This window comes from Nannospalax galili, unplaced genomic scaffold, assembly GCF_000622305.1.
Source record: "Nannospalax galili isolate Female #2095 unplaced genomic scaffold, S.galili_v1.0 scaffold103, whole genome shotgun sequence".
NCBI classification, from domain to species: domain Eukaryota; kingdom Metazoa; phylum Chordata; class Mammalia; order Rodentia; family Spalacidae; genus Nannospalax; species Nannospalax galili.
The window spans coordinates 1,200,295-1,224,183 of NW_008352136.1; the positions used below are offsets into that span (position 1 = coordinate 1,200,295).

The 23,889-nt window shown below is 47.4% G+C and overlaps 1 protein-coding gene across 4 annotated transcripts in view; it reads left to right on the forward strand.

Annotated features, from left to right (window-relative positions):
- Nucleotides 1-23,889, forward strand: part of Acacb (acetyl-CoA carboxylase beta) — a 140,738-nt gene that overhangs the window by 43,550 nt on the left and 73,299 nt on the right. For all 4 annotated transcript variants that reach the window (XM_008848966.3, XM_029554017.1, XM_029554016.1 and 1 more), the window contains 13 exons: nucleotides 6,756-6,888; nucleotides 9,490-9,628; nucleotides 11,003-11,112; nucleotides 11,265-11,346; nucleotides 12,627-12,725; nucleotides 14,022-14,131; nucleotides 14,234-14,344; nucleotides 16,360-16,569; nucleotides 16,834-17,004; nucleotides 18,293-18,454; nucleotides 20,725-20,888; nucleotides 23,254-23,404; nucleotides 23,483-23,586. In XM_008848966.3, the coding sequence (XP_008847188.1) occupies nucleotides 6,756-6,888; nucleotides 9,490-9,628; nucleotides 11,003-11,112; nucleotides 11,265-11,346; nucleotides 12,627-12,725; nucleotides 14,022-14,131; nucleotides 14,234-14,344; nucleotides 16,360-16,569; nucleotides 16,834-17,004; nucleotides 18,293-18,454; nucleotides 20,725-20,888; nucleotides 23,254-23,404; nucleotides 23,483-23,586 (1,746 nt within the window). The remainder of the gene's footprint in view (nucleotides 1-6,755; nucleotides 6,889-9,489; nucleotides 9,629-11,002; nucleotides 11,113-11,264; nucleotides 11,347-12,626; nucleotides 12,726-14,021; nucleotides 14,132-14,233; nucleotides 14,345-16,359; nucleotides 16,570-16,833; nucleotides 17,005-18,292; nucleotides 18,455-20,724; nucleotides 20,889-23,253; nucleotides 23,405-23,482; nucleotides 23,587-23,889) is intronic.

The window sequence follows — 23,889 nt, forward strand, 5'->3', positions numbered from 1 at the left end:
GGGTGCTTTCAGAGTTCATAGCCACATCCCATTTCCAGTCTCCCTCCCTCTGTTTTCTGTACCTGCTTGAAGATGTATAATGTATACACTCAGCTTTCTGCTCCAGCTGCGTCCTGTTGTGTCTCCCCTGCCATGATGGACTCTTATCCCTCTGGAATCATAAGTCCAAGAAACCCTTCCTTCTATAAGTTGCTTTGGTCATAGTGCCTTATCACAGCAAGAGAACAGTAACTAATACCCTCCCCCGCCCAATCACCTACTGAGTCCAGGTTCCTCCAACCTTATGTGCTCTGTGCTTCAGTTCCCACTTATCATGATGAGAACAACCTCTCTCTCTCTCTTTCTCTCTCTCTCTCTCTCTCTCTCTCTCTCTTTCTCTCTCTCTCCCCTCTCTCTGTCTCTCTCCTCTCTCCTCTCCTCTCCTCTCTTCTTTTCTTCTCTCTCCTTTGCTCTCGCTCTCTCCTGTCTCTGTCTCTCTCCTCTCTCCTCTCTTCTCTCTCCCTCTCCTCTCCTCTCTTCTTTTCTTCTCTCTCTCTCTCTTGCTCTCGCTCTCGCTCTCCCCCCCTCCCCTTGCTGGGGATGGAACCCAGGACATGCTAGGCAAGCATTCTGTCCCTGAACCATATCCCCAGCCCTCAGATAGTTTCTAATATGGAAGACAGGTAGGTCCCAAACCTACAAGCAGACACAAAACTTGAAAAACAAAAAGAGGTGAGCTTTAATGTCCTCACTGGAGTCAGATGGATGTTATGTGCCAAGGAACAGGATGCTATATGGAGGGGACATTGGGAATGGGGATATGGCTCAGTCGGTGTGATGCTGGTCTTGGCTGTCAACTTGACACATCTGAAAGACGAAACCTCAGTGGAGGAATTGGCCTGTAGGCATGTCTGTGGGGCATTTTCTGACCCTACAATTGGCCTAGATAAACCAATTTATTTTTACTCTTAAGGTCGTTTGAGGATCTGTTCCTCAGGGGTAACATGGGTTTGGGAGGAGCCCCTGGCTCCTTTCTTTTACCAGTTCTATGTGAAGATAAGTCAAAGGTCCTGTTCAACCTTAAAAATTTTAAGAGTCCATATGTATAGCTAAAGCCTGCATAACAAGATACAATGCCAGACAGGCGATACCTTCCTTTGAGTTGTTGGCCAGGGTGGCCCACACAAGTCGAACAGAGAGTAACCCAGCAGAGAACTAGGAAAATGAACAACAGACTCCAATCTAAAGGACTATTGGCAACTGATTGCTGCTAGATGAGGAAGAGCTGATCTTCCTAAAACAAGGGACTCTAGATAGGCTGACTAGAGTCATTGGATGGACAAGCACTGGGGAATGGATGGGGGTGCCAACAACACAGTGGACAGTAACAGGGATGACAGAGTATATGGGCTCCAGTGTGTGGGAGGGGGAGGCTATGGGAGGGTGCCATTTGGGAAGTGGGTATATAGGTGAATAAGATTGTGTGGGATGTCCTGTATGATATACACACAAAAGAATCAATAAATTAAAAAAAAGACGTATTTGAGGAGGAAGCATAAAAATTTACTCCATGTTAAATAGTAGAGGTGATGAACATTACCAATAAAGTATACCTGATGACTTTATATCCATACTCAGGTACTAAGGATCCAAGTGTAACCGACTGTGACTAGTAATAAGCAGATACATAGAGATTAAAGACACATGTGCAAACAATCTAAGTGTTAGTAGTATTGAAAATGTAGGAAACAGCATATTTTAAAATGAAATGGAGATCTTTAAAGAGTAAAGCCTCATTCAATTTTATGTCTTATAGGGTTTATACTGAGTTCAATATTGTATAACTGTATTAATTCAACTGTGAACCTAAAAATTTACAGCCACACTTTTGAAAGAGATGTATCCTTGCTCTGGAGTGTGTTACATGTTAAAGCTGTAACAGAAAATAAAAAAAGGTAAGTGAAAGGTGAAAGTGAGCTGGGAAGCAAGCCAGTAAGCAATAGGGTCCTCCATGGTGGCTGCTTCAGTTCCTGCCTCCAGGTTCCTGCCTTGAGTTCCTATCTTAGCATCCCTTGATGATGGACTGCAAGGTGTTTGTCAAATAAACCCTTTCCTCTTCCACATTGTTTTTGGTCATGGTGTTTTATCACAGCAACAGAAAGCAAACTAGGACAGAAATCTTGGTTGCTAACTCAACTGTACCTGGAATCCACTAAAACACAAACCCCTGTGAGGGACTGTCTTCATCAGGTCATTTGAAACCAGAAGACCTGGCCTAACATGGGGGCGGTACCTTCTGGTGGCAGCCAAGGTAAAAGGGTATGGAGATGGAAATTTGCCTTTTAGCCTCTTGCCTTCACTCTCGCTAGTGAGGTCCTAGTGCTGTGGCATTCCTTCACTGTTATTATAACCAGTTTCTTTAAGCTTCTGATAGAGACTGAAGACCATCAGCTCTCCAGGAATCTTCCAGGCCTTCCATGGGAGATTGGGACTGCTGAGACATCCAGCCTTGTAGACTGAGCAACTCCTGGATTCTCAGCCTCTCCAATGTGAAACAACCACTGTTGGATTACCCAGACCATATCCTATAAGCCAATCTAATAAACCTCTTATATATTCTATCCTTTCTGTTCTTTTAGAGAACCCAGACTAATATAGTCAATAAAATATTTGCCTTGCAAGTTGGAGACTCCAAGTTTGGTCCTCAGAACCCACATGAATATGCTAGTGCTGGGGAGGAGGAGATTGGAGGATCCGTGTAGCTTTGTGGGCTCTAATTGGTCAGTGAGAGACCCTGTCTCAAAGGAGGTAGATGGCATTCCTGAGGGTGACAGCCAAGGTTTTCTCTGGCCACACACACACACACACACACACACACACACACACACAATCACACTAAATAAAAGGGACCATTTGAAGACCCCAAACAAGCCCTGGGAAAATGTGAGAGCAGAAATGAAGAATTCTGTTAGAAGAGAAGGTTGGGGAAACTACCCAGAAGACAGAGGAGAAAAGGAGATAGAAAATACATAGCCTAGTGGGCCAGCCTCGGAACTTCAACCAAACACATAACCTAGTGTGCCAGCTTGGAGCTTCAACAAAACATATAACCTAGTGGGCTAGCCTTGAGGGGCTTCAGGAAAGAATAGGTGAACAGAGTTAAGGAAATATTTGAAGACAAAGATCCATGATTGAACTTCTGGATACAGAGGGCTGGGACTGGAGGGTTAGCTCAGAGGTAGAAAACCCTTGCCTAGAGTGAGGCCTGGGTTCCATTTGCAGCAGCGCGAAAAACAGAACAGCAGATTGAGAGGGCCTGAGAGGTTCACAGCCTCCCAGATGGAAGCAGACACATATCTGGGCTCACTGTCAATTCTGGGAGCAGAAGGACCTGTAAGCTTCCAAATACAAACAAAAAACAACCAGACCCCATAAAGGATCAAGCAAAACAAAGCAAGCAAGCAGAAAACAAAACAAAACAAAAAGTCTTGGAGGCCATAATGTGATGACAGAGGCTTCTGAAACTGAAGGAGGAGATTTCCTTCCTAGAATTCTGCACAGGTCAATCAAATGATGGGGCTGTAAACAAGGGCAGAAGGAAGAGAGTTGTAAACACACAAGGTCGTTGTGCATTTACCTTCCCTTTGCCCACCCTTCCTTAGCAAGCGGCTGAGGAGGTCTTCCATTGAAACCAAAAAGTAAAGCAGGCAAGACAAGACAGAGCACATGGCAGGGGGATAGCCGGCGTGAACCAGAGGGCGTCTCCTGGGTGGTGATGACCACAAAGCCTAGAGTACTCCAGGCAGGAGAGGTGGGTTGAGAATGTCATCATGACACATTCTGCTTACCATCCAGTTAACCACGTGAAATTACTGGAAGATATGCCTCAGCAAAACAATTGGTCCCCTGAGAAGGAGGGACCAATCAATCCCCCAAATACGGATCCTACTCCAAGGGAAGGCAAAAGGAGTTATAAAGATGTCCGCACAGAGAAGCCATGGATGCTCATGGTGCAGGAGCCTCAAGAACAGCCAGGCCAGGTGAAAGGAGACTGGACGAGTCCATGAGGAATGAAACATTCCATAGCTGTGTGTTTCGAGTGTCCCCAAGGAGGGGTGGGATGATTAGCAGTATATACAGGGAGTACCATGCGAAGGGCAAAAATATCAACTCCAGGAAAAATACAAAAAGAAATGAATCTGGCACCTCACCACTCTCGCCCATGAAAACCATTACTGCTGATAAGACACGGAGCACCAAGTGGGCCAAATGGCAGTATGGTTCTGCTGAGTGGCTGGGGAGGGGATCAGGCAGGGCAGCTGTGAGTGCTAGTTTTCTTTCTGTTGCCGTGACAAACACCAGGATGAAAAGCAACTTGGGGAGGAAAGTGTTTATTTGATCTTAGAACTCCCAGGTCACAGTCCATCACTGAAGGAAGCCAGGTAGGAACTCAAGGCAGGGTGGGCACCTGGAGGCAGGAACTGAAGCAGAGACCACGGAGGAGCGCTGCTTACAGGCTTGCTCCCTCTGGCTTGCTCAGCTACTTTTCTTTCTTTTTTAAAAAATTATTTATTATTTTTATTTTATGTGCATGAGTGTATTGCCTGCATGTGTGTATGTGTAAGTGCATCCATGTCTTGCAATGCCTGAGGAGGTCAGAAGAGGGTGTTGAATCCCCTGGAACTGGAATTACTGACAGTTGTTAGCTGCCATGTGGATGCTGGGAAATGAACCGAGGTCCTCTGCAAGAACAGCCAGTGCTCTTAATGAAGGAGTCATCTCTCCAGCCCATCTGCCCAGGGATGTCAACATCCACAGAGGGCTGGGCCCTCCTATATCAATTAGCAATCAAGACAATACCCCACAGACTTGGCCACAAGCCAGTCCAATGGAGACAGCATCTCTTTCTAGGTGACTCTAGTTTGTGTCAAGTTGACAAAAACTAACCAGCATACTAACAGCCAAGCCTCAGTCTCAAAACGGCATCAATGGTGTTTCAAATGACTGACTCATAGGAGAGTATAACTGTGTGTCAAAGAACCATGTTTCAGTCAAGGAACAACAGTGTGCATAATGATGATCTCATGGGATTATAACCCAGTGCAGGATGGGGTGGCACATTGCCTGTAGGTCCCAGCTACTCATGAGGCTAGCCTGGGAAATTATATGTACAGATGGGGGGGGAGAGAGAGAGAGAGAGAGAGAGAGAGAGAGAGAGAGAGAGAATGAACATGTGATGTTGTAGCTTAGTTTGTGGAATACACTCTACAATGTTCTCACAGTGAAGTCACTAACAACACTTTTCTCAGAGTGCATCCTGCTATTAAGCAATATGTGTCTATATACACAGAGCTTGCAGATGTGAAAATATCAGAAAGAATCAACAGCAATTTCCTCTTGGAAATGGGTTATAGAGAAATGAGGCAGGGAACTGCTATTGTATTATAATATGCTTTTTAAAAATTAAATTACACTTAGTGTGTGTCTGTGTGTGTGTGTGCGCATGCGTCTGTCTGTGTATGTGTGTGTTTGCATGTAGAGGTCAGAGGACAACTTTCAGGAATCAGTTTTCTTCTTCACCATGTGACTCCCAGGGCTCAAATTGAAATTGACAGGCTTGGCTTCAAGTGACTACCCTCTGAGCTATCTCATTGGCCTTAAGGTGTTTTTTTAGTTTTTTAACTTTATTTGGCACTCAGCAGTCGGTTCTCATGCACATCGACTGTAGATTTTTGAAGGTGGTAACAGGCACAGGTTCCCATAGTGCACAGCTTGCTTGGTGAATCCGCCTCCTCATTACATTTTCTGGACAAATGCACATGGACGTGGTGTGAACATTCCTTACCCCTTTAGCCCAGATGGCTTTGAGCCTGGCATTAATGTGCATATCTGGAGTCCCTGTATTCATGACAAAATTCTGGATTTCTTTGAGTGGCCGAGTGCTTTCTGAAGGACATGAATGTCGTGTGAAGGTTGATGGTGTGTTCTCGGGTCACCTCCTTATTGATGGCTGAATGGCTCTTCTTTCCATCACACTTCTTTCCAAGAGCCATTCTGCTGGGTCCAAATTGAAGAGAGGGCATGAGGGATGGTGGGAAAGAAAACTGTGTCACAAGTACAACTTCTGTGATATGTATTAAAAATTGTCTTCAGCTTTTTTTTTTTTTTGTCTTTTTTTTTTTAGACAAAAGGCCCAGCTGGCCTGAAGCTTGCTACATAGACCAGGCTGGCCTCCATCTCATAGAGATCTGCCTACCTCTGCCTCCTTCAGCTTTTAAAAAATGTGAAATATCTATATCTTTAAAAGCCCATGAAAGATGTAAGTGTGATTTAAAAAGTATTAGAAGGACATAGCAGAATGTGAGGACTTCCTCCCTCATTGTTGAACACCGTTCCTGATAGAAGATTTTAGTAGTTGGTCAACTTCCTAAATTAGGGACATGTCGAATAAAGGCTGAATTATGACAGGGCAGGGCATGGGTCCTTCGAGACAGTGCTTCCTGCTCTTGAGCCCCCTTGTGCTTGCTTCCAGGTCTCTGGAAGGCCTGCGTGTGTCTGTCTGTCTGTCTGTCTGTCTGAAGGGTAGTCCTGTGGCAATGTGTATGCCCTGTTAACATTGGTTTTGTCCTTACAGTGCCCAGCTGCACTCCCTCCTGGAGGCCCCAGCCTCCCTCCTCCATGGCTCCCTCCTCCATGGCTCCTTCCTCCATGGCTCCCTCCCCTATGGCTCCCTCCTCCATGGCTCCCTCCTCCATGGCTGTTTCTCTCCACTGCAGGCCCAGCATGTCTGGACTCCACCTAGTGAGGAGGGGCCGTGAGCACAAGAAGCTGGACCTGCACAGAGACTTCACTGTGGCATCCCCAGCTGAGTTTGTCACCCGCTTTGGGGGAGATCGGGTCATTGAGAAGGTACAGATGGGTCCTGAATGCTGGGTGTGTGTGTGGAAGCACCCCCCCTGCAGAGAAGGGTGGGGCTACTTCTTGGGATCCTTGCCTGGGTACGGGATGCTTCAGGAGATTTTCACCCCACATCCCAGCCTGATGCTGCAAGTTACTTCTTTCCGCAGAAGGGGAAGCTGAGGCCCTGGTGGACTCTGGCACAGGCTTTGATCCAGAGAGTCCACATTGGTTGTCCAAGGCCATAGCTTAGTGAGTGGAGATGAGGTTTGACTTCAGGTCTCTGTGGCTGCAAGGTCTTGTTCTTTTCCGTTTGGAACACTGGGAATACAGCCATGGTGGTGGTGGCGGCGGCGGCCGCAGCACTTGCTGCACAGTCTCTTGAGAGCCCATTTGGGGACAGCCCGCCTCTGACTTGTATATTGTACCTCAACCATCCTCACCACTGGGTCAGGGGCATGAGGAAACTGAGGTCCAGAGAGCGGAGACTGCACAAGGGGATTTGAACCTGGCTGTTGGACTTCAGAGCCCTCGCCTCCATCAACCCAGAGTAATAAGTACAGCGCTGAGTGGCAACTCCCGCAGGTTCCTCCTGGCTGTGGTTCTGTTTGCTGCCTGCTCACACAAACTCTTCCATCCAGCCCCAGACCCTGAGATTTACAGTCTCCTGGGAAAGACCTAGAAACTACTTTTTTTTAAAAAAATGGGTTTCAGATATTGTAAGTTGGCCTTAAATCCTGAGGATGACCTTGACCTTTTGATCCTCCTGCCTCCACCTCCCAAGTGTTCACTACTACACCCAGTCCATTCAGTGCTGGGGACTGAACCCAGGCTTTGTGCCTCATAGGCAAGCACTCTACCCACTGAACTACACCTCCAGCTTCTAGAAGCTGCATTTTTACCACACTCACCAGGGACTACTTTGCAGCCAGTTCCACGGCTAGCTGGCATCACATTCTCAGAGTGGCAGGGCTAACCTCAGGTAGCCTCGGCCCAGAGTTGTTGCACTCTCTGGTTTAGGAGCTGACCAGGGCTTGGCCTCTGTGCTCGAGTCCCCATGGAAAGCCACAACCAGGGTAAGAGAGCCAAAGCTGGCCCCGCCCCCATGGGGCTCCCAGAGTGTGCTCCTTTCTCCCCCTCAGCCCTTCTCTCTGTACCAAGCCTTGTTCTAGCAATAAGATTGAGAAAGCCAGAGTGAGGCAGTTCTTTGTCCCTTGTCCCTTCCCCAGGGGCATTTTCTACAGGGCAGTAAGAACAGTGCTCCTGAGCCAGAAGCCTCAGGCAAATCCTTTGGCAAGTCTCAGGTGTGAACTCATGGGGCCCAAGTTTCCTATCTGTAAAACAGAGATAGTCACATCCCATACCTCTATTGAAGCTGGCCCTCAGCACCACTTGGAAGATTATATAAGGATGGATATGGACTTCACATGACAGAAATTGCTCTGTAAGTCAGAACTTGAAGGCAGAAGCCTATTTTTTGTTTTTGGTCTTTTTGAGACAGGGTCTCCCTGTAGCCCCAGCTGTCCTGGAACTCACTATGTAGTCCAGGCTGGCCTCGAACTCACAGAGATCTGCCTGCCTCTGCCTCCCGAGTGCTGGGATTAAAGGTGTGTGCCACCATGCCTGGTCAGATTTTAAAATTTATTTTGGAACAGAGTCATGTTATATAGCCAGGCTATCCTTAAACTTGAAATTCTTTGGCTTTAGGCTCCAGACTGCTGGGGATTCTGGGGCTGTGCCACCATGCCTGGATTCTAATTAATTAATTTTCTGTTTTCAGTGCTGTGGCTCAGACCCAGGGTCTTGGGCATGCTAGGCAAATGCTGTACCACTGAGCTACATCCTCACCCCCAAATCTGTTTTTTTAAATATGAAAACTAGAGCTTCATTTTGTTTCTAAGAGCACAGTCTAGAAGGATGGCCAGTCTTTCCACTTTATGTGGATGTATAGCTCAGGGAGGGTAGGGAATCTGTCTAAGGCTACCCAGCACACAGGAAACAGGAATGAGGATTTCTCCCTTTGCTTTCTGCCCTTCAGGACAGTGGCAACACTGCTGTGCACCACATCCAAGGCCTTTAGAAGGAGCCACAGGAGCCCTTTGCGGCACAAGGCAGTGTGGACTTGAAGCATCTGGATTTGAGCCCTAGCTCTGACACTGACTGGCCTGTGTGACCTTGGGGAAGCACCTTAACTCCTCTGAGCTTTAGTGTCTTTAGTCTCCTTTCAGAGTGCTGTTGAGTATGAAATGAGGTAAATCAGGTGAAATACATTGCACCTGACATTGCCTGGTGTATACTGAACACACAAGAAATGTCAAAGGTCATCACAGTGGTGCCACCAAGGGTGTCATCGCCATCAAAACCCATTCTCTCACGCATTCACCCGTTCATCCATTACTTCCTTATCCCTTCATGGGCCTGGCCAACCTTGAACACCAGCTCTGTGTGGGACTGTGAGCCGCAGAAGCACAGGGGAACCATGTGCTTCAGGCACTGGGAGAAGCTCATTGGGAGATGGAGGAGAGGCTTCTTGCTGGAAGATGGCTGCAGCAGTGCACAGCCCTCTACCTGGGTAGGTCTGCAGCTTTGGCTCTTCTCTGGTTTCCTATTCAGGTGCTCATTGCCAACAACGGCATTGCGGCAGTCAAGTGCATGCGCTCCATTCGCCGCTGGGCCTATGAGATGTTCCGCAACGAACGGGCCATCCGCTTTGTGGTCATGGTGACCCCTGAAGACCTCAAGGCCAATGCAGGTACCTGAAATTGACCTCTTCTCGATGTTCTGTCCCATCTCTGCCTGCCCTCACCTCCTCCCCACTGCTCAGGCAGGTCCACCCTGAGCCCCAGAGCTCTCTCATCAACCCATGTGTATTTGACCTTGTGTGTATGAAGGCCATGAGTCAGCCTCGGGTATAATTCTTCAGCAACCATCTAATATATATATATATGCATGATGACAAAGACCTTTAATCTCAGCACTCGGGAGGCAGAGGCAGGCAGATCTCTGTGAGTTCAAAGCCAGCTTGGTCTACATAGCAAGTTCCAGGTCAGCCAGGGCTACACAGTGAGACCCTGTCTCAAAGAAATTTACTTTATTTTGTGTGCATTGAATGTTTTGCCTGCATGTATGTGTGTGTACCATGTGCATGTAGTGCCCCCAGAGGCCAGAAGAGGGCATCTGATCCCCTGGACCTGGAGTTAGTTATGGATAGTTGTGAGCCACCATGTGGGTGCTGGAACTGAACCTCAGGTTCTCTGTAAAAGCAACAAGTGCTATTAACTTCTGAGTCACCTCTCCAGTCCCTAAAAATTTTAATTATCATACACAGCGTTAGGTTTTATTAAGGTATCTTCAAACAAAATTTGTTTTTGTTGATTCTCTTCCCCCACTTTTCCCTCATCCCTATCACCCCCCCGTCACCTCTCACAGCTTTTCACCTCCTTTCTACTTTCATGTCTCTTGTCCTGTTGCCCTCCCTTCCTCAACACCTCGTTTTCTTTTCTAATGCCCTTCCAGCCGAGTGCTGGGACTAAAACTGTGCACCACCACACCCGGCCAATAAAACATATTTAATACTATTAAACTGTGTTATCAAAAGTGGTAATAGCCCTAAATTTTATTTATGCACTTTTTAGCCACAATAAAAAGTATTGTGGGACTGGGGATGTAACTCAGTTGGTAGGCTGCTTGCCTAGCATGCATGAAGTCCTGGGTTTGATCCCCAGCACCACATAAACCCTGAGTGGTGAAATTTTCCTGTAATTCCAGCATTGGGAAGTAGAAGCAGAAAGTTCAGAAGTTCAAGGTCCATCCTCGGCTACACAGAGTTTGAAGCCAGTCTGGACAGCATTAGACTGTCTCAAACAAGCATTGCATTGTTTAATGATAAAAAAGTGCTAAGAAATACTTAAGTAGAAATACCCACCCTGCATCCTGACAGAAGTCTTCCTTTTTCCTCCAGAGCACACCACATGAGTAAAACCCTTCAGTTTTCCTCAGTTCCCTGCGTGCTGCCCGTTGTTGCTATGTGGTCATCATTATGCTTTCTGAGGGCAGAGCAGGTGGCATTGCTGTATGTGCAGGTGACTCATCTGTCACTAGTTCTCCCTCTTCCACTTAATTGCAGAATACATCAGGATGGCCGATCAGTATGTCCCAGTGCCAGGAGGGCCCAATAACAACAACTACGCAAATGTGGAGCTGATCGTAGACATTGCCAAGAGAATACCTGTGCAGGTGACGGTTTCGAACTGCAAGGGCACCTGCAGGGGGGATGGTGCCCCATCCTGCAGTTCACCATGGGCCCATAGGACACAGCAAAGAGCTCTGGGTACGATGGTAGGTAGGATCTGGAAAGAGGATCATGGTTCACCCTTCTCTGTTTGCAGGCCGTGTGGGCTGGCTGGGGCCATGCTTCCGAAAACCCCAAACTTCCGGAGCTGCTGTGCAAACACGAGATTGCTTTCTTAGGTAGAGTGTATGCCCTCCGTCAGATGTGTGGGGCTTGGGTGCTGCTGGGTCAGGGTCTCTTTCTTGTGCTGTTCTTTAAGGTGGAGGTCTGTTTGCCTTCCTACTCACCCTTTGATGAGGACCAAGCGAGCAGGGGTGGGAAAGCAGGGATGAGTGAGTCAACCCGGTCATGGCAATAGGAGCAGTTGCTATGGTGATCACAATGGCATGATGCTGGGGTCAGGAGTGCCCTTCATTAGAGTTTCTGTTGGTACTAAGGTATCAGCCAAGTTCAAATCTCTGAGTATGTTTGGGGGTTGCATTCTGAGAGGGCTGCATTTAGGGCTGTTTTCAGACCTCTAGAACACCCATCACCCTTCGAGACCAGAGTCCTTCACTGCCAGGACTCAGGAGGGAAAATGACACTTTGACGGCATCTGTGGGTTTCAAGGTTGTTATCTGTGGACTTTGTATGCTTGCATGTGTTCCTTGTTTCCTAAGGGGTGGGTTCCAGCGGTGCCCACAGATGTCAACACAGATGCTCCAGCCCCTTATGTAAAATGGCTCGGCCTTTGCACACACCCTCCTCTGTACTTAAATCATCTCTAGATTACTTACAACCTGATTCAACCTCAGCACTGTGTTATATTGTATTATTTAGGGAATGATGACAAGGAAAATAGTCTGTACAAGTTCAACAGATATGCAGTTAAAAATAATCTCACTTGGGAAGCAGAGGCAGGCGAATCTCTGTGAGTTCCAGGTCAGTTTGGTCTACAAAGCAAGTTCCAAGTCAGCCAGGGCTACATAGGGAGACCCTGTCTCAAAAAAACAAATCAGAGCAACAACAACAACAACAACAACAAGATTCTCTGTCTGCTGTGTTGAATCCTCTGTGCTGAATGCAAGTGGAGCAGAGTCAACTATCCTGTCAGAGATGAGGAACTGGGGCTGGTTCCACAAGACCGAAAGCTTTTCCTATCTAGCTCTTTAGAAAAGGAGCCACGCTGGGGTCCAGCTATTTGAGCTGCTGGCTTGCCTCCTTCCTTCAGCTGTTCACTTCTTCCCTACACAACCTTTGTGTCTGACACGCAGCTTAACTGTGACTTAGATCAGGTTACAATCCAGACACTAAAGGATGGCTAGCCTAGTGGCTGGCCTGTGGACCCCAGAGGGAGAGCCAGGACGTGGAACGTTGCTTTGCTCTCTTATTTCTCCCTGGCCTGCCACTGTGCACTGGGTTGGCACTCGGCTCTGCCTGTCAGCTGGTTCCATTCTACACTCCTTTCCTGACCCCTCAGGTCCGCCCAGTAAGGCCATGTGGGCCCTGGGAGATAAGATCGCCTCCACCATTGTGGCCCAGACACTGGAGATCCCAACCCTGCCCTGGAGCGGAAGTGGTAAGGGACTCTGACCTTCACTGTGGGGGAACTTCCAAGCCCAGTTGGGGTGAGCAGAGTATGCTTTAAAATTTATTTTAAAATTTTTAAACAATTAAATAAGTATATGACTTCATTGTAGCTGAGTCGGAAACATGAGAAGAACAAAAAAATAGAAGCTGGTGTGCTGGCTCACACCAGGAATCCCAGGACTCAGGAGGAGGATTGTCATGAGTTTGAGGTTAACCTGGGCTACACGTGAGTTCCAGGCCAGCCTAAGCTACACCATGAGACTTTAGTTCAAAAATACCACCACTACCACTGGAAAAACAAAACAGAAAGAAAGGAAGGAAAATAGACCTTAATAATCCAATGTAGAATATTTATGAACATTATAGACCCTGGTATGGTGGCACATGCCTTTAGTCCCAGCACTCAGGAGACAGAGGCAGGTGGATCTCTGTGAGTTTGAGGCCAGCCTGGTCCAGGCCAGCTGAGGCTACAGGGAGACCCTGTCTCAAAAAAAAATCAAAGCCCAAAGTGAAATCAGAAACATTACAGGTACCTGCTTTTTAAGCCACTGTCCAGGAATATCCTTTTTTTTTTTTTTTTTTTTTTTTTTTTTTTTTTGTCTTTTTGAGACAGGGTCTCCCTGTAGCCCCAGCTGTCCTGGAACTCACTATGTAGACCAGGCTGGCCTCGAACTCACAAAGATCCACCTGCGTCTGCCTCCCAAGTGCTGGGATTAAAGATGGTGTAAAAACCAGATTTGGTGCTTGTTGCTTAAGCCTGACATCCTAAATTAGATCCCTAGAGCCCACAAAAAACTGGATGTGGTGGTGTGCATCTGTAATCCCAGCACTCCTGATCTTCTGCAAGAACAGCCAGTGTTCTTGACCGCTGAGCCATCTCTCCAGCCCCGTTTCCTAATTTAAAAAAATTTATTTTTATTTTATTGTGTATGAGTGTTATGCCTGCATGTAAGTACACTTTATTGTGCAGTGCCCTCAGAGGCCAGAGGAGGGTGTCAGATCCCTTCGAACTGGAGTTACGGATGGTTGTTAGCTGCTATGTGGGTGCTGGGATTCAAACCTGGGTCTTCTGCAAGAACAGTCAGTGCTCTTAACCACTGAGCCATCTCTCCATCCCTATATCGCTGTATTATTTCTCAAGGTTGATTCCCATTCTGGGCGAGTCCATCTTTAAGATGATGAGAAGCTGAGTGGAAAACTGAAGCTCGTGAGCAACTTGGGTGTGGCCACGGGGTGGTATTTCTGCCGTCCTCAGGAAGCCTCCACTCACTTTGTCCCTTTCCAGGTCTCACAGTGGAGTGGACAGAGGATGGCCTGCAGCAGGGCAAATGTATCAGTGTCCCCGAAGATGTTTACAACCAGGGTTGTGTGAAGGATGTGGATGAGGGCTTGGAGGTAATTTCAGAGTGTTACAGGGCCAAGGGCTACAACCCTCTCCCTACCTTGTGCCAGTTCACACCTGTCCCATCTCCAAGTGCCCCGTTTGTTTCCCTGCAGGCAGCAGAGAAGATTGGGTTTCCAGTGATGATCAAAGCTTCTGAAGGTGGGGGAGGGAAAGGGATCCGTAAAGCGGAGAGCGCTGAAGACTTCCCCATGCTTTTCAGACAAGTGAGTGATCCCTGTCTTTCTGTGTCTTTGGGAATTGCCAATTTAAGGGGGTTCTAGGGATTCTTCACGCCACCAAGCCATCTCCCCAGCTCTGTTTTTTCTTTTCTGGTGGCATTATGGGGCATGGAACCCAAGGTCTCACGCATGCTAGGCAAGCTGTCAGCCACTGAGCCACACACCCAGCCTTGTGTCATATTTTGAAGCAAATGTGCACATTGCTGTTAATAGAAGGCCATGGTTCCTTCTCGGCTTTGCAGCATTTCTTAGGATGAGTCCAGTCTGTGAGTCGGCATGTCTCTGAAACAGTTACAGTATCTTCTGTAACTCTATTTGCCCATCAAGGCATGGGCTATTTTATAAATCTAGGAGGGTTTTTTTTGTTGTTGTTATAAACATTTGTGGATGGTCAGTTTTAGTTGTAGGCACTACTTTATATTTATTTACTTGTAGCTAGAGTAGTTTTCTTCTTTTAAAACATGATGCCTTTTACCAACAATGTTTAAAGTCCTATACTCCAGGGCTGGAGACATAGCTTATCAGTTAAGAGCACTTGCTGCTCTTACAGAGGGCCAAGGTTCAGGGCTTAGCAGCCATATTGGCCACTTCTCAGCTGTAGCCCCAGACCTAAGGAATCTGACACCCTCTTCTGGCCCCTGTGGGCACCCACATAAATGTGCATATCCACCTACACAGACACACACACAGACACACACGCACACACACATGCACATATATGCCATGGTTTAATATTTGAGATAATAATACCTTGCTTTTTCTCTGCTTTTGAATTATTTTCTCCAATAAAGACCTTCAGAGTGATTAGTTATGTACATTTTATATGCACTCAAGAATATACCTCGAGAGGTTGCTTGCTAGAAGGGTCTGCCAGGGATCCTGATTTCAGCAACATGTGAGTGCCATGTCAAGACTGTTTTACTACCAAGCTGTGTCTCTTGAGTTGTGCAGAATTTGTAGGAAGAATTTATATTTCCAGGAGAGTTGGAGCAGTAGTAGACCTGGTTCCGTCTGCTGTTCACCCAGGCCCCTCCATTGCTAACCATTGCCCTATTTTCCACAGCTCAGAGATGGATCTGGGACTGTTTTGTTGAAAGAAGTATTATATATATATGTGTGTTACTGTATGTGTAGAAGAATATTAGCTTGTACACTGATCTCCCCTCTCCCTTGACGGAGCTGTATTTGACAGATAAAATTGCATATGTTTAAGGTGTTGAGCATGACATTCTGTCCTGGCATGTGTGGTGGGGTGATTATCATAGTCAAGTTAGTTTACTAGCAGCTCATGCTATACCACTTTTATGTGTGTTTGAGAAGAACACTTGAGATTTCTTTCATCGAATTTTTTTTTTTTTCATCTTAAATTCTCTCTGTAGTCGCAACTGACCTGGCACTCACTATGTAGTCCAGACTGGCCTTGATCTCACAGAGATCCACCTGCCTCTACCTCCCAAGTACTGGGATTAGAGGCGTGTGCCACCACACCCTGCTTCTTTCACCAAATTTGAAGTACACAATACATTATTACTAAGTCCCCTCACCATGCTAGATCCTCAGAAACCACTCAGTTGTGTTGTTTTTTGTTTATTTGCTTTTGTTTTTGGAGACAGGGATTTTCTATGTAGCCCATCTTGGTCTTGAACTCATTATTTAGCTAAGGCTGGTCTTGAACTCATTTTGTAGCTCAGGCTGGCTGAACTTGTGACAATCTGCCTGTTTCAGTTTCCTGAGTACTGGGATTACAGCACTAGGCCCAGCTTAGTGTCTAGTCTACAGGATGTAGGATTGTGGGGAAAGTTAACCCTTTTCACAGTGTTTGACTTAAAAACAATGAGAAAGAATGTCTCAGAGAGGAATAATGAGAATCAGAAGTAAGTAGGGTGGGTGGAGCCCCTACCCACACCACTGCTATTGTTTGATGCCCCCTTTTGAGAACTTCTACAAGCTTCCAGATCTGGTTCCTCCCAGGAACAGCCAGTACCTGTTCTCCCCCTCAGGTGCAGAGTGAGATCCCCAGCTCGCCCATTTTTCTCATGAAGCTGGCTCAGCACGCACGACACCTGGAGGTGCAGGTCCTGGCTGACCAGTACGGAAATGCGGTGTCTCTGTTTGGGCGGGACTGCTCCATCCAGAGGCGGCACCAGAAGATCATCGAGGAGGCTCCAGTTACCATTGCCACACCAGCTGTGTTTGAGTTCATGGAACAGGTACACTTGGCAGAGCCGAGCTGGGTACATTGAAATGAACTGGCTTATAGTCATTGTGGCCGGAAGGCAGAATGGGTACCACAGAGGAGGAGAGAGGCCTATGTGGGAGGTGATTTCAGCACTGCATAGCCGTTCTTCATCAGCAGTAGCTGAGGTTCCCCAGTCTTTCCCAAGCAGCAGGTCCTCAGCTTGCATTGGGACAGGAACACCACCACTCATAGTGACTTGAGTCAGCTGCTGGAAAGAAGGCCTTTGTCTCTGCAGTGTGCTGTCCGCCTGGCCAAGACCGTGGGCTATGTGAGCGCTGGCACGGTGGAATACTTGTACAGCCCAGACGGCAGTTTCTACTTCCTAGAGCTGAATCCCCGACTACAGGTGGAGCATCCCTGCACTGAAATGATCGCAGATGTCAATCTGCCTGCTGCGCAGCTGCAGGTGAGAAACTGGCTTTAAGCCCTGAGGGAGGGGGTTTCCCCAGCTTTATGCATAAAAACAGTAACATTTTTTTCACCCACCCTGGAGTTGGTGTTAAACCCTTTGAGCATGTGACCTATTAGCTAAGAACTCCTTGTAATTGGAATTGTTTTTAAGATTTATTTTTGTTTTATGTGTATGAGAGTTTTGCCTGCATGTACATGCACCATATGCCCACAGAAGCCAGAAGAGGGCATTAGGCTCCCCTGGAACTGGAGTTACTGATGGCTGTTAGCCACTATGTGGGTGCTGGGAATCGAACCTGGGTCCTTTGCAAGAGAAGTCAGTGCCCTTACCTGTGGAATCATCTCTCCAGCCCCTATAATGGGAATTCTTACATAAAAATATTAATGTCTCCCTTCCCCATCTTTTCCTCACCTTCCCTAGTTCCCCTGGCCTCATTCTTTAGTTTTTGCATCATTCCTGACATTGATTTTTTAAAAAAAACTTTTATCTATTTTGTCTGTATATGAGCACGTGAATGCCACAGCACAGGGTGGAGGTCAGAGGACAACCTGTGATAGGCAGTTCTGTCCTCCCACCATGTGGGTCCCAGAGATGGAACTCAGGTCCTCAGATTTGGCCCCAGGCTCCGTTACCTACTGAGCCATTTTGCTACTGTACATTGGTGCTTTTGAAGAGTTCAGGTCAAATGTCCCTCAGTTTTTCTTTGCCTAATTTTTTTCTTCCTGATTAAACTCCCACTCAGTACTGTGTCAGGATATTACGGCACCCTGTCAAGAGGCTCAGGGTGCTGAATTCCACCATGTGCTGGGTCTTGCTTCTTCTTGTCTGTTTTTTCTGCATCCTTCACAAAGCGTCCTGTAGCCTTCCAGCCAGCCATCTCTTGTCTTAGCTCCCAGAGGCTGCCCTTTGGCTTCAAGCACACATTTCCTTTTTATGTGATGCTTTGAAGTGTTGATTACTTTCTTAGCCTCAGCATTTGCTCTTGGGGAGCTGAGTCTCCTGTGGCTCTTCCTTTGCTCTTTCCTTCTCTCCAGACAGGGTTTTGCTGTTTAGTGTGATCTAGAACTTCTGGGATTACAGGTGTGGGCCACCAGGCCCAGTTGACTTTTCCCTTCTTGCCTCTCTTGCTACCCTTTAGCACAGCACTGTGTAGATGTTGTAGGCTCAGTATATCTGAAATGTTGCCTGAACCTCTTCCTTTATCACAAGCACCACTGCACTCAGCATTCATGGCCAGGCTGCTAGCACACTGACCTGTGGGATGGGTTTTTTTTTTTTTTAGATCGCTATGGGGGTGCCGCTGCACCGGCTGAAGGACCTCAGGCTTCTGTATGGAGAGTCCCCCTGGGCAGTGACCCCTATTTCTTTTGAGACTCCTTCCAACCTTCCCCTTGCCCGAGGTCATGTCATTGCGGCCAGAATCACCAGCGAAAATCCAGATGAGGCAAGTGTGAGACTCCTGTGTTTCCACCAGTGAATGGTGGCTCTGGGCCTTTGCGTTTCCACGGGTGAGGGGTGGCACTGGGCCTCTGTGTTTCTACCAGTGAGGGGTGGCACTGGGCTTTTACCTTGGAGCAGGTGCCAGCACCCAGGCTTCTCAGCTTAGGCACAAGAAACTGAGTGTGGAAGCCCTGTGTCACAGCTTTTGGCTTACTGGATGTTCGGTGTGTGCCAGGCCATGTATGAGCAGACCCTCCACACAGCTTGCCACTCACATGACCACACTGCTGCTGCTGGTGGTAGTACCTCCTGATGGGGCTAACCAAATCCCTCAGACTCGCCACATGGTCCCCACCTGTATTAATCAGGGTTCTTTTAAGGAATAGAACTGATAAAATGAGTGTGTGTGTATGTGTGTGTGTGTGTGTGTGTGTGTGTGTGTGTGTGTGTGTGTTGGATAGGGTCTGGGTAGTCCAACGATGGCTACACCACACTGGAGTCTGGGAATCTGGTAGTTGCTCAGTCTGTGAGAATGGGTGTCTCAGCAGTCCTGGTCTGGCGCTGAAGGCCTGGGGGATTCCTGGAGAGCTGTTGGCCTTCAGTCTACATTGGAACCTGAAGAAGTTCATTCCAGAATTGGCAAATGAAAGCCACAGTAACAAGATAAATAAACTCACCAGTGAGAGAGAAGGCAAGTAGGCAAAAAGCAAATGCTCCCAGCTGCCCTGTCCTTCTATCTGGGCTGCTACCAGGTGCCATCCACATTTAGGATAGGCCTTCTGGATTAAAATATTCTGATAAATTCTCTCACATTCTAGTTAATTCTAGATCCAGTCAAGTTGACAACCAGGATTAGCCATCACACCATCTTTGGGATGAGCAACCATCTTTGGAGTCCTTTGATCCTAACATCACAAACTTTTTGCTGTAGAAGAGCCTTTTGGGGAATCTGTGGGAAGACCCCTGTGGCTTGTTCTTACTTATTGAGGTCTTGAAAACAAACTGGCTGGCATCATTGCTCACATTCTGACTGCTGAGTCCTGGGACTCACCAATATACTCTGACTTCATTATTTATATTTTACTTTATTTTTTAGATTAATATTTTTGACAGTGTCTCCTTAGCCCCAGCCTTCCTGGAACTCACTATGTAGACCAGGCTGGCCTTGAACTCACAGAGATCCACTTGCCCCTGCCTGTGACTCCTAAATGCTGGGATTAAAGGCATGCACCACCACATCTGGCCTAGCTCTTCATTTTTTAAATTTGCTTTTTCTACATTTATTTGTATGTCTCTCTGTGTGTGTGTGTGTGTGTGTGTGTGTGTGTGTGTGTGTACACAGGTGCAGATGTATATATTGCCATGTCATGTGTATAGAGGTCAGAGGAACAATTTGTGGGAGTCTGTTCTTCCACCATGTGAGCTCGGGATTGGAAAGATTGTTAAGCTTAGTGGGGAAACCCTTGTACCCACTGAGCCATCTCACCCGCTCCTTCACTTTTATTTAAATTTTCATTGTTGAAATACCCAGTGTACAAAACTAGAATATACCTTCTCCCAGCCCCAGCAGCCATCGACTTTGACCCCATCACTCTGACACTTCCCCAGCCCAACTCGTCATTGTTCATATACATTTTTTAAATGTTTTTGAGAAAGGGTTTCATGAGTCCAGGCTGGCCTTGAACTCACTATATAGCCAAGATGATCTTGAAGTCCCAATTTTCCTGAGTGCTGAGATTACAGGCATGTGCCACTATACCTGACTAAATGTGTCAAGGTGTATGTTTATGTGTGCACATGTATGTGGAGATCAGAGGACAACCTCATGTGTCACTTTTTAGGCACCACTCACCTTATTTTTTGAGACAGTACCTCTTACTAGCTCAGAGCTTGCCAAGTAGTTAAGCTGGGCTGGCCAGTGAGCCCCAGGGTTCTGCCTGTCTCTCTAGTACTGGGATTGCAAGTGTGCACTGTGGTTTTTTTTTTAATGTGGGTTCTAGGGTGGAAACTTGGATCCTCTTACTTGCAAGGCAACCACCTTACTGATAGAACTGTTTCCCTAGCTTCTTTTACAGTTTTTTAAAGACACCAAAGTGCTCATCTGGACACACCTAAAAAGGCATGCTCACACACACCTGTTGCAGGAAATGCCTGTTTGTTGATGCCCCTGCCTTTTGCTTATGGTAGTTTTCTGGGCTTTCCCAGAATTGAATTCAATGAAAATACACCAGGGTAACAACTTCTTCTGTTTTGCTTTCCCTCCCTGGGCTCCAGGGCTTTAAGCCAAGCTCCGGGACAGTCCAGGAACTGAATTTCCGCAGTAGCAAGAACGTGTGGGGTTACTTCAGCGTGGCTGCAGCTGGGGGCTTACACGAGTTCGCCGACTCCCAGTTTGGCCACTGCTTCTCCTGGGGCGAGAACCGTGAAGAGGCCATTTCGTCAGTATCTCCTGCCCACTTGTCTCCCTTCCTGACTCTATCTCCTTGTTCCCCCCCCCCTTTTTTTGGTCTTTTTGAGACAGGGTCTCCCTGTAGCCCCAGCTGTCCTGGAACTCACTATGTAGACCACTATGGCCTTGAACTCAGAGATCCGCCTGTCTCTGCCTCCCGAGTGCTGGGATTCCTCCCCCTTTTTTAAAAAATAGAATTTTAAAACTATTTTATTTATTATTTTTAGTGTATGAGTGTATTGCCTGCATGTGTGTTAGTGGACCCATGTCGTGCAATGCCTGTGGAGGTCAGAAGAGGGTGTCGGATTCCCCTAGAACTGGAGTTACAGATGGTTGTTAATGCCATGTGGGTGCTGGGAATCAAACCTGGGTCCTCTGTAAGAACAGCCAGTGCTCTTACCTGCTGAGCCATCTCTAGCCCCACTGCCTCCCTCTTTTTTGGGGGGGTGGTTCTTTTTGAGAGAGGGTCTCCCTATAGCCCCAGCTGGCCTGGAACTCACAATGTAGACCAGGCTGGCCTTGATCTCACAGAGATTCATCTGCCTCTGCCTCCCAAGTGCTGGGATTAAAGGGTTGGGTCACCATGCCTGGCAACTTGCCTCCATCTTTTAAGAACTAGATACCCAGAGGCAGTTTTGCACAGACCTGATGTCCTGAGTTTCAGCCCCAGATCCCACAAGGTGGCAGGACAGAACCCATTCCCAAGAGTCGTCCTTTGACCTACACACACATATTGGAGCATGCACACACATGCACATACACACATACCCCAGATACACATAAAATAAAAATAAATAATTTTTAAAAAGACTATTCAAAGGTGTTTAAAAGGTGCTGAGTACTAGGCTCAAAAAAGGGACAGTGGTACCTTAGAAACCTCACAAATAGTTCCCTTTTTGGTCGTAGTCTCTCTAAGACTCAGTTTCTTCTGGGGGTATCTTTCTGCACACTGTCCCTCCTCCCCTGGCCCGCCCCGCTGCCTATGACAATGGTCCCCTGCTCTGCCAAATCACCATCACTACAGTTTTGACAGAGCCAAGAAACTTGCATTGACCAGGGACTCCCCTATTATTTAATACCCCAAGTTTCATTCCCCTTCCTTGATGTGGGCCCAGAAAGGTAAAATCCAGTTTATACTGTAATTAAGCCTTCCCCTGCAGCAGGTGGATAGCTACTCTTCAGAGTAAAAAGAGCCCAAAGGAATTGGGGACAATTCATTTAAAAAGCATTAGACTCTGGCCTGGGTGCTTAACCATTAGTTAATTGATTTGAGCTTGATGGTTTTAATGGTAGAATAAAGCTTAGAATAATTAATTTTAATCATATACATTAGCATGTTGAGATCCTTGGAGTGTATGAGGGAGGATTTGCAGAAAATAAGGCCGTTAATTAACAGAAGACGGTGAGCCCAGTTTGCTCCGAGTGAAAGCACCCGAAGTTTGTTGCACACCTCGGTGCCACCAGCAATTGCATCAGCTTTTGATGGGAAAACACCAGCTTTTATTGCTATTGGCGTCTGGCAGGGGGAATCCCCTGTCTTGCATTCTGTGATTGGCTCTTCTAGATCAGTGCTAAATCTAGGAATCAACCAGGACAAGTTGGACTCCCTTCAGTCATGGGGCTTCACTCTGGGATTCAGGTCCTAACCCCACCCTGACTTCCTGTATCCTGTTCACAGTCTCATTTGACCTCAGTGTGGCTTCATTTCCTCATTCCTAAAAGGGGCCATTATTACTCTTGTCCCATACCCACTCAAGGCTCAGGGGAACTCTGTCACATGTGGAAAGCCCCCCTTCCAGGAAGAGGCCCATCCCCAAACATTCACTGTGATCCCACAGCCCTGGAGCCTGCCAGGCTGCTGGGCCAGGTCACGGTGTTTGCGTGTGCAGGGGCTCAGAAGCACCCAGACAGTGCAGCGAGGGGACAGGGAGAAGGGGCTCTGTTCGGGACCAAGAAGATTTGAATAGGCCAAGATTAGACAGACTTGCTGTCAACTAGAGAGACTGTTTTTATTTCTCATTACCTAGAATAGTTATTGATTAGACTGAAGCTTAATCGTTTGTAGCAGCTGACATTTATGACCGGGAACTGCTTTACATGGAGTATCTCCTTGCAGCCTTCAACACATACTTCCAGGGTTATCCCCAAATTTCCAGAGGAGGCAACTGAGACTCAGAGTGGTTAAGTCACTTGTATGACACCACTCAGTTGTGTGGAGCTGAGACTGAGCCCTGGCTATCCCCTCCTGAACCCCCTCTTGCCTCCTATGCTCTGTAGTGCTCTGAGAAGCATGCCATGAAAATATCCACAGGAACTCATGAGTTTGAAAGCCAAGCACATGTCTTCCTGTCTAGGAACATGGTGGTGGCTTTGAAGGAACTGTCCATCCGGGGTGACTTCCGGACTACCGTGGAGTACCTCATTAACCTCCTGGAGACTGAGAGCTTCCAGAACAACGACACTGACACTGGGTGGCTGGACCACCTCATTGCTGAGAGGGTGCAGGTAGGGTACTCCACCTCCCCTAAGGGTGGCTGAGATCTGCACCTTCCCATGGGCACTGAGGCCTGTAGTCTTTCCTAGGCAGAGAAGCCAGACATCATGCTCGGAGTGGTGTGTGGGGCCTTGAACGTGGCAGATTCGATGTTCAGAACCTGCATGACGGATTTCTTGCACTCCTTGGAAAGGTAGGCCATGCTGGTCTCTCGTTCCCCTCTTGCGTGGGAGGCAGGATGGGCTTTTTGTCGATGCTGTTGTTATTGTTGATTTGAGATGGAGTTTCACTCTAGAGGCCAAGCTGGCCTCAAACTTGGGACCCTTCTGCTTCAGCCTCCTGAATGCTGGCATCACACTCACATGCTTCCTTGCCAGGCAGGATGCGCTTTAAGGGTGAATCCATCACCAGGGACCTGGGACGCCTCTCCTATGGACTTGCCTCCAGCATTCTTTGACTAAACCTATGCTACCCAGAAGAGGTTGAGGGTGGGCAC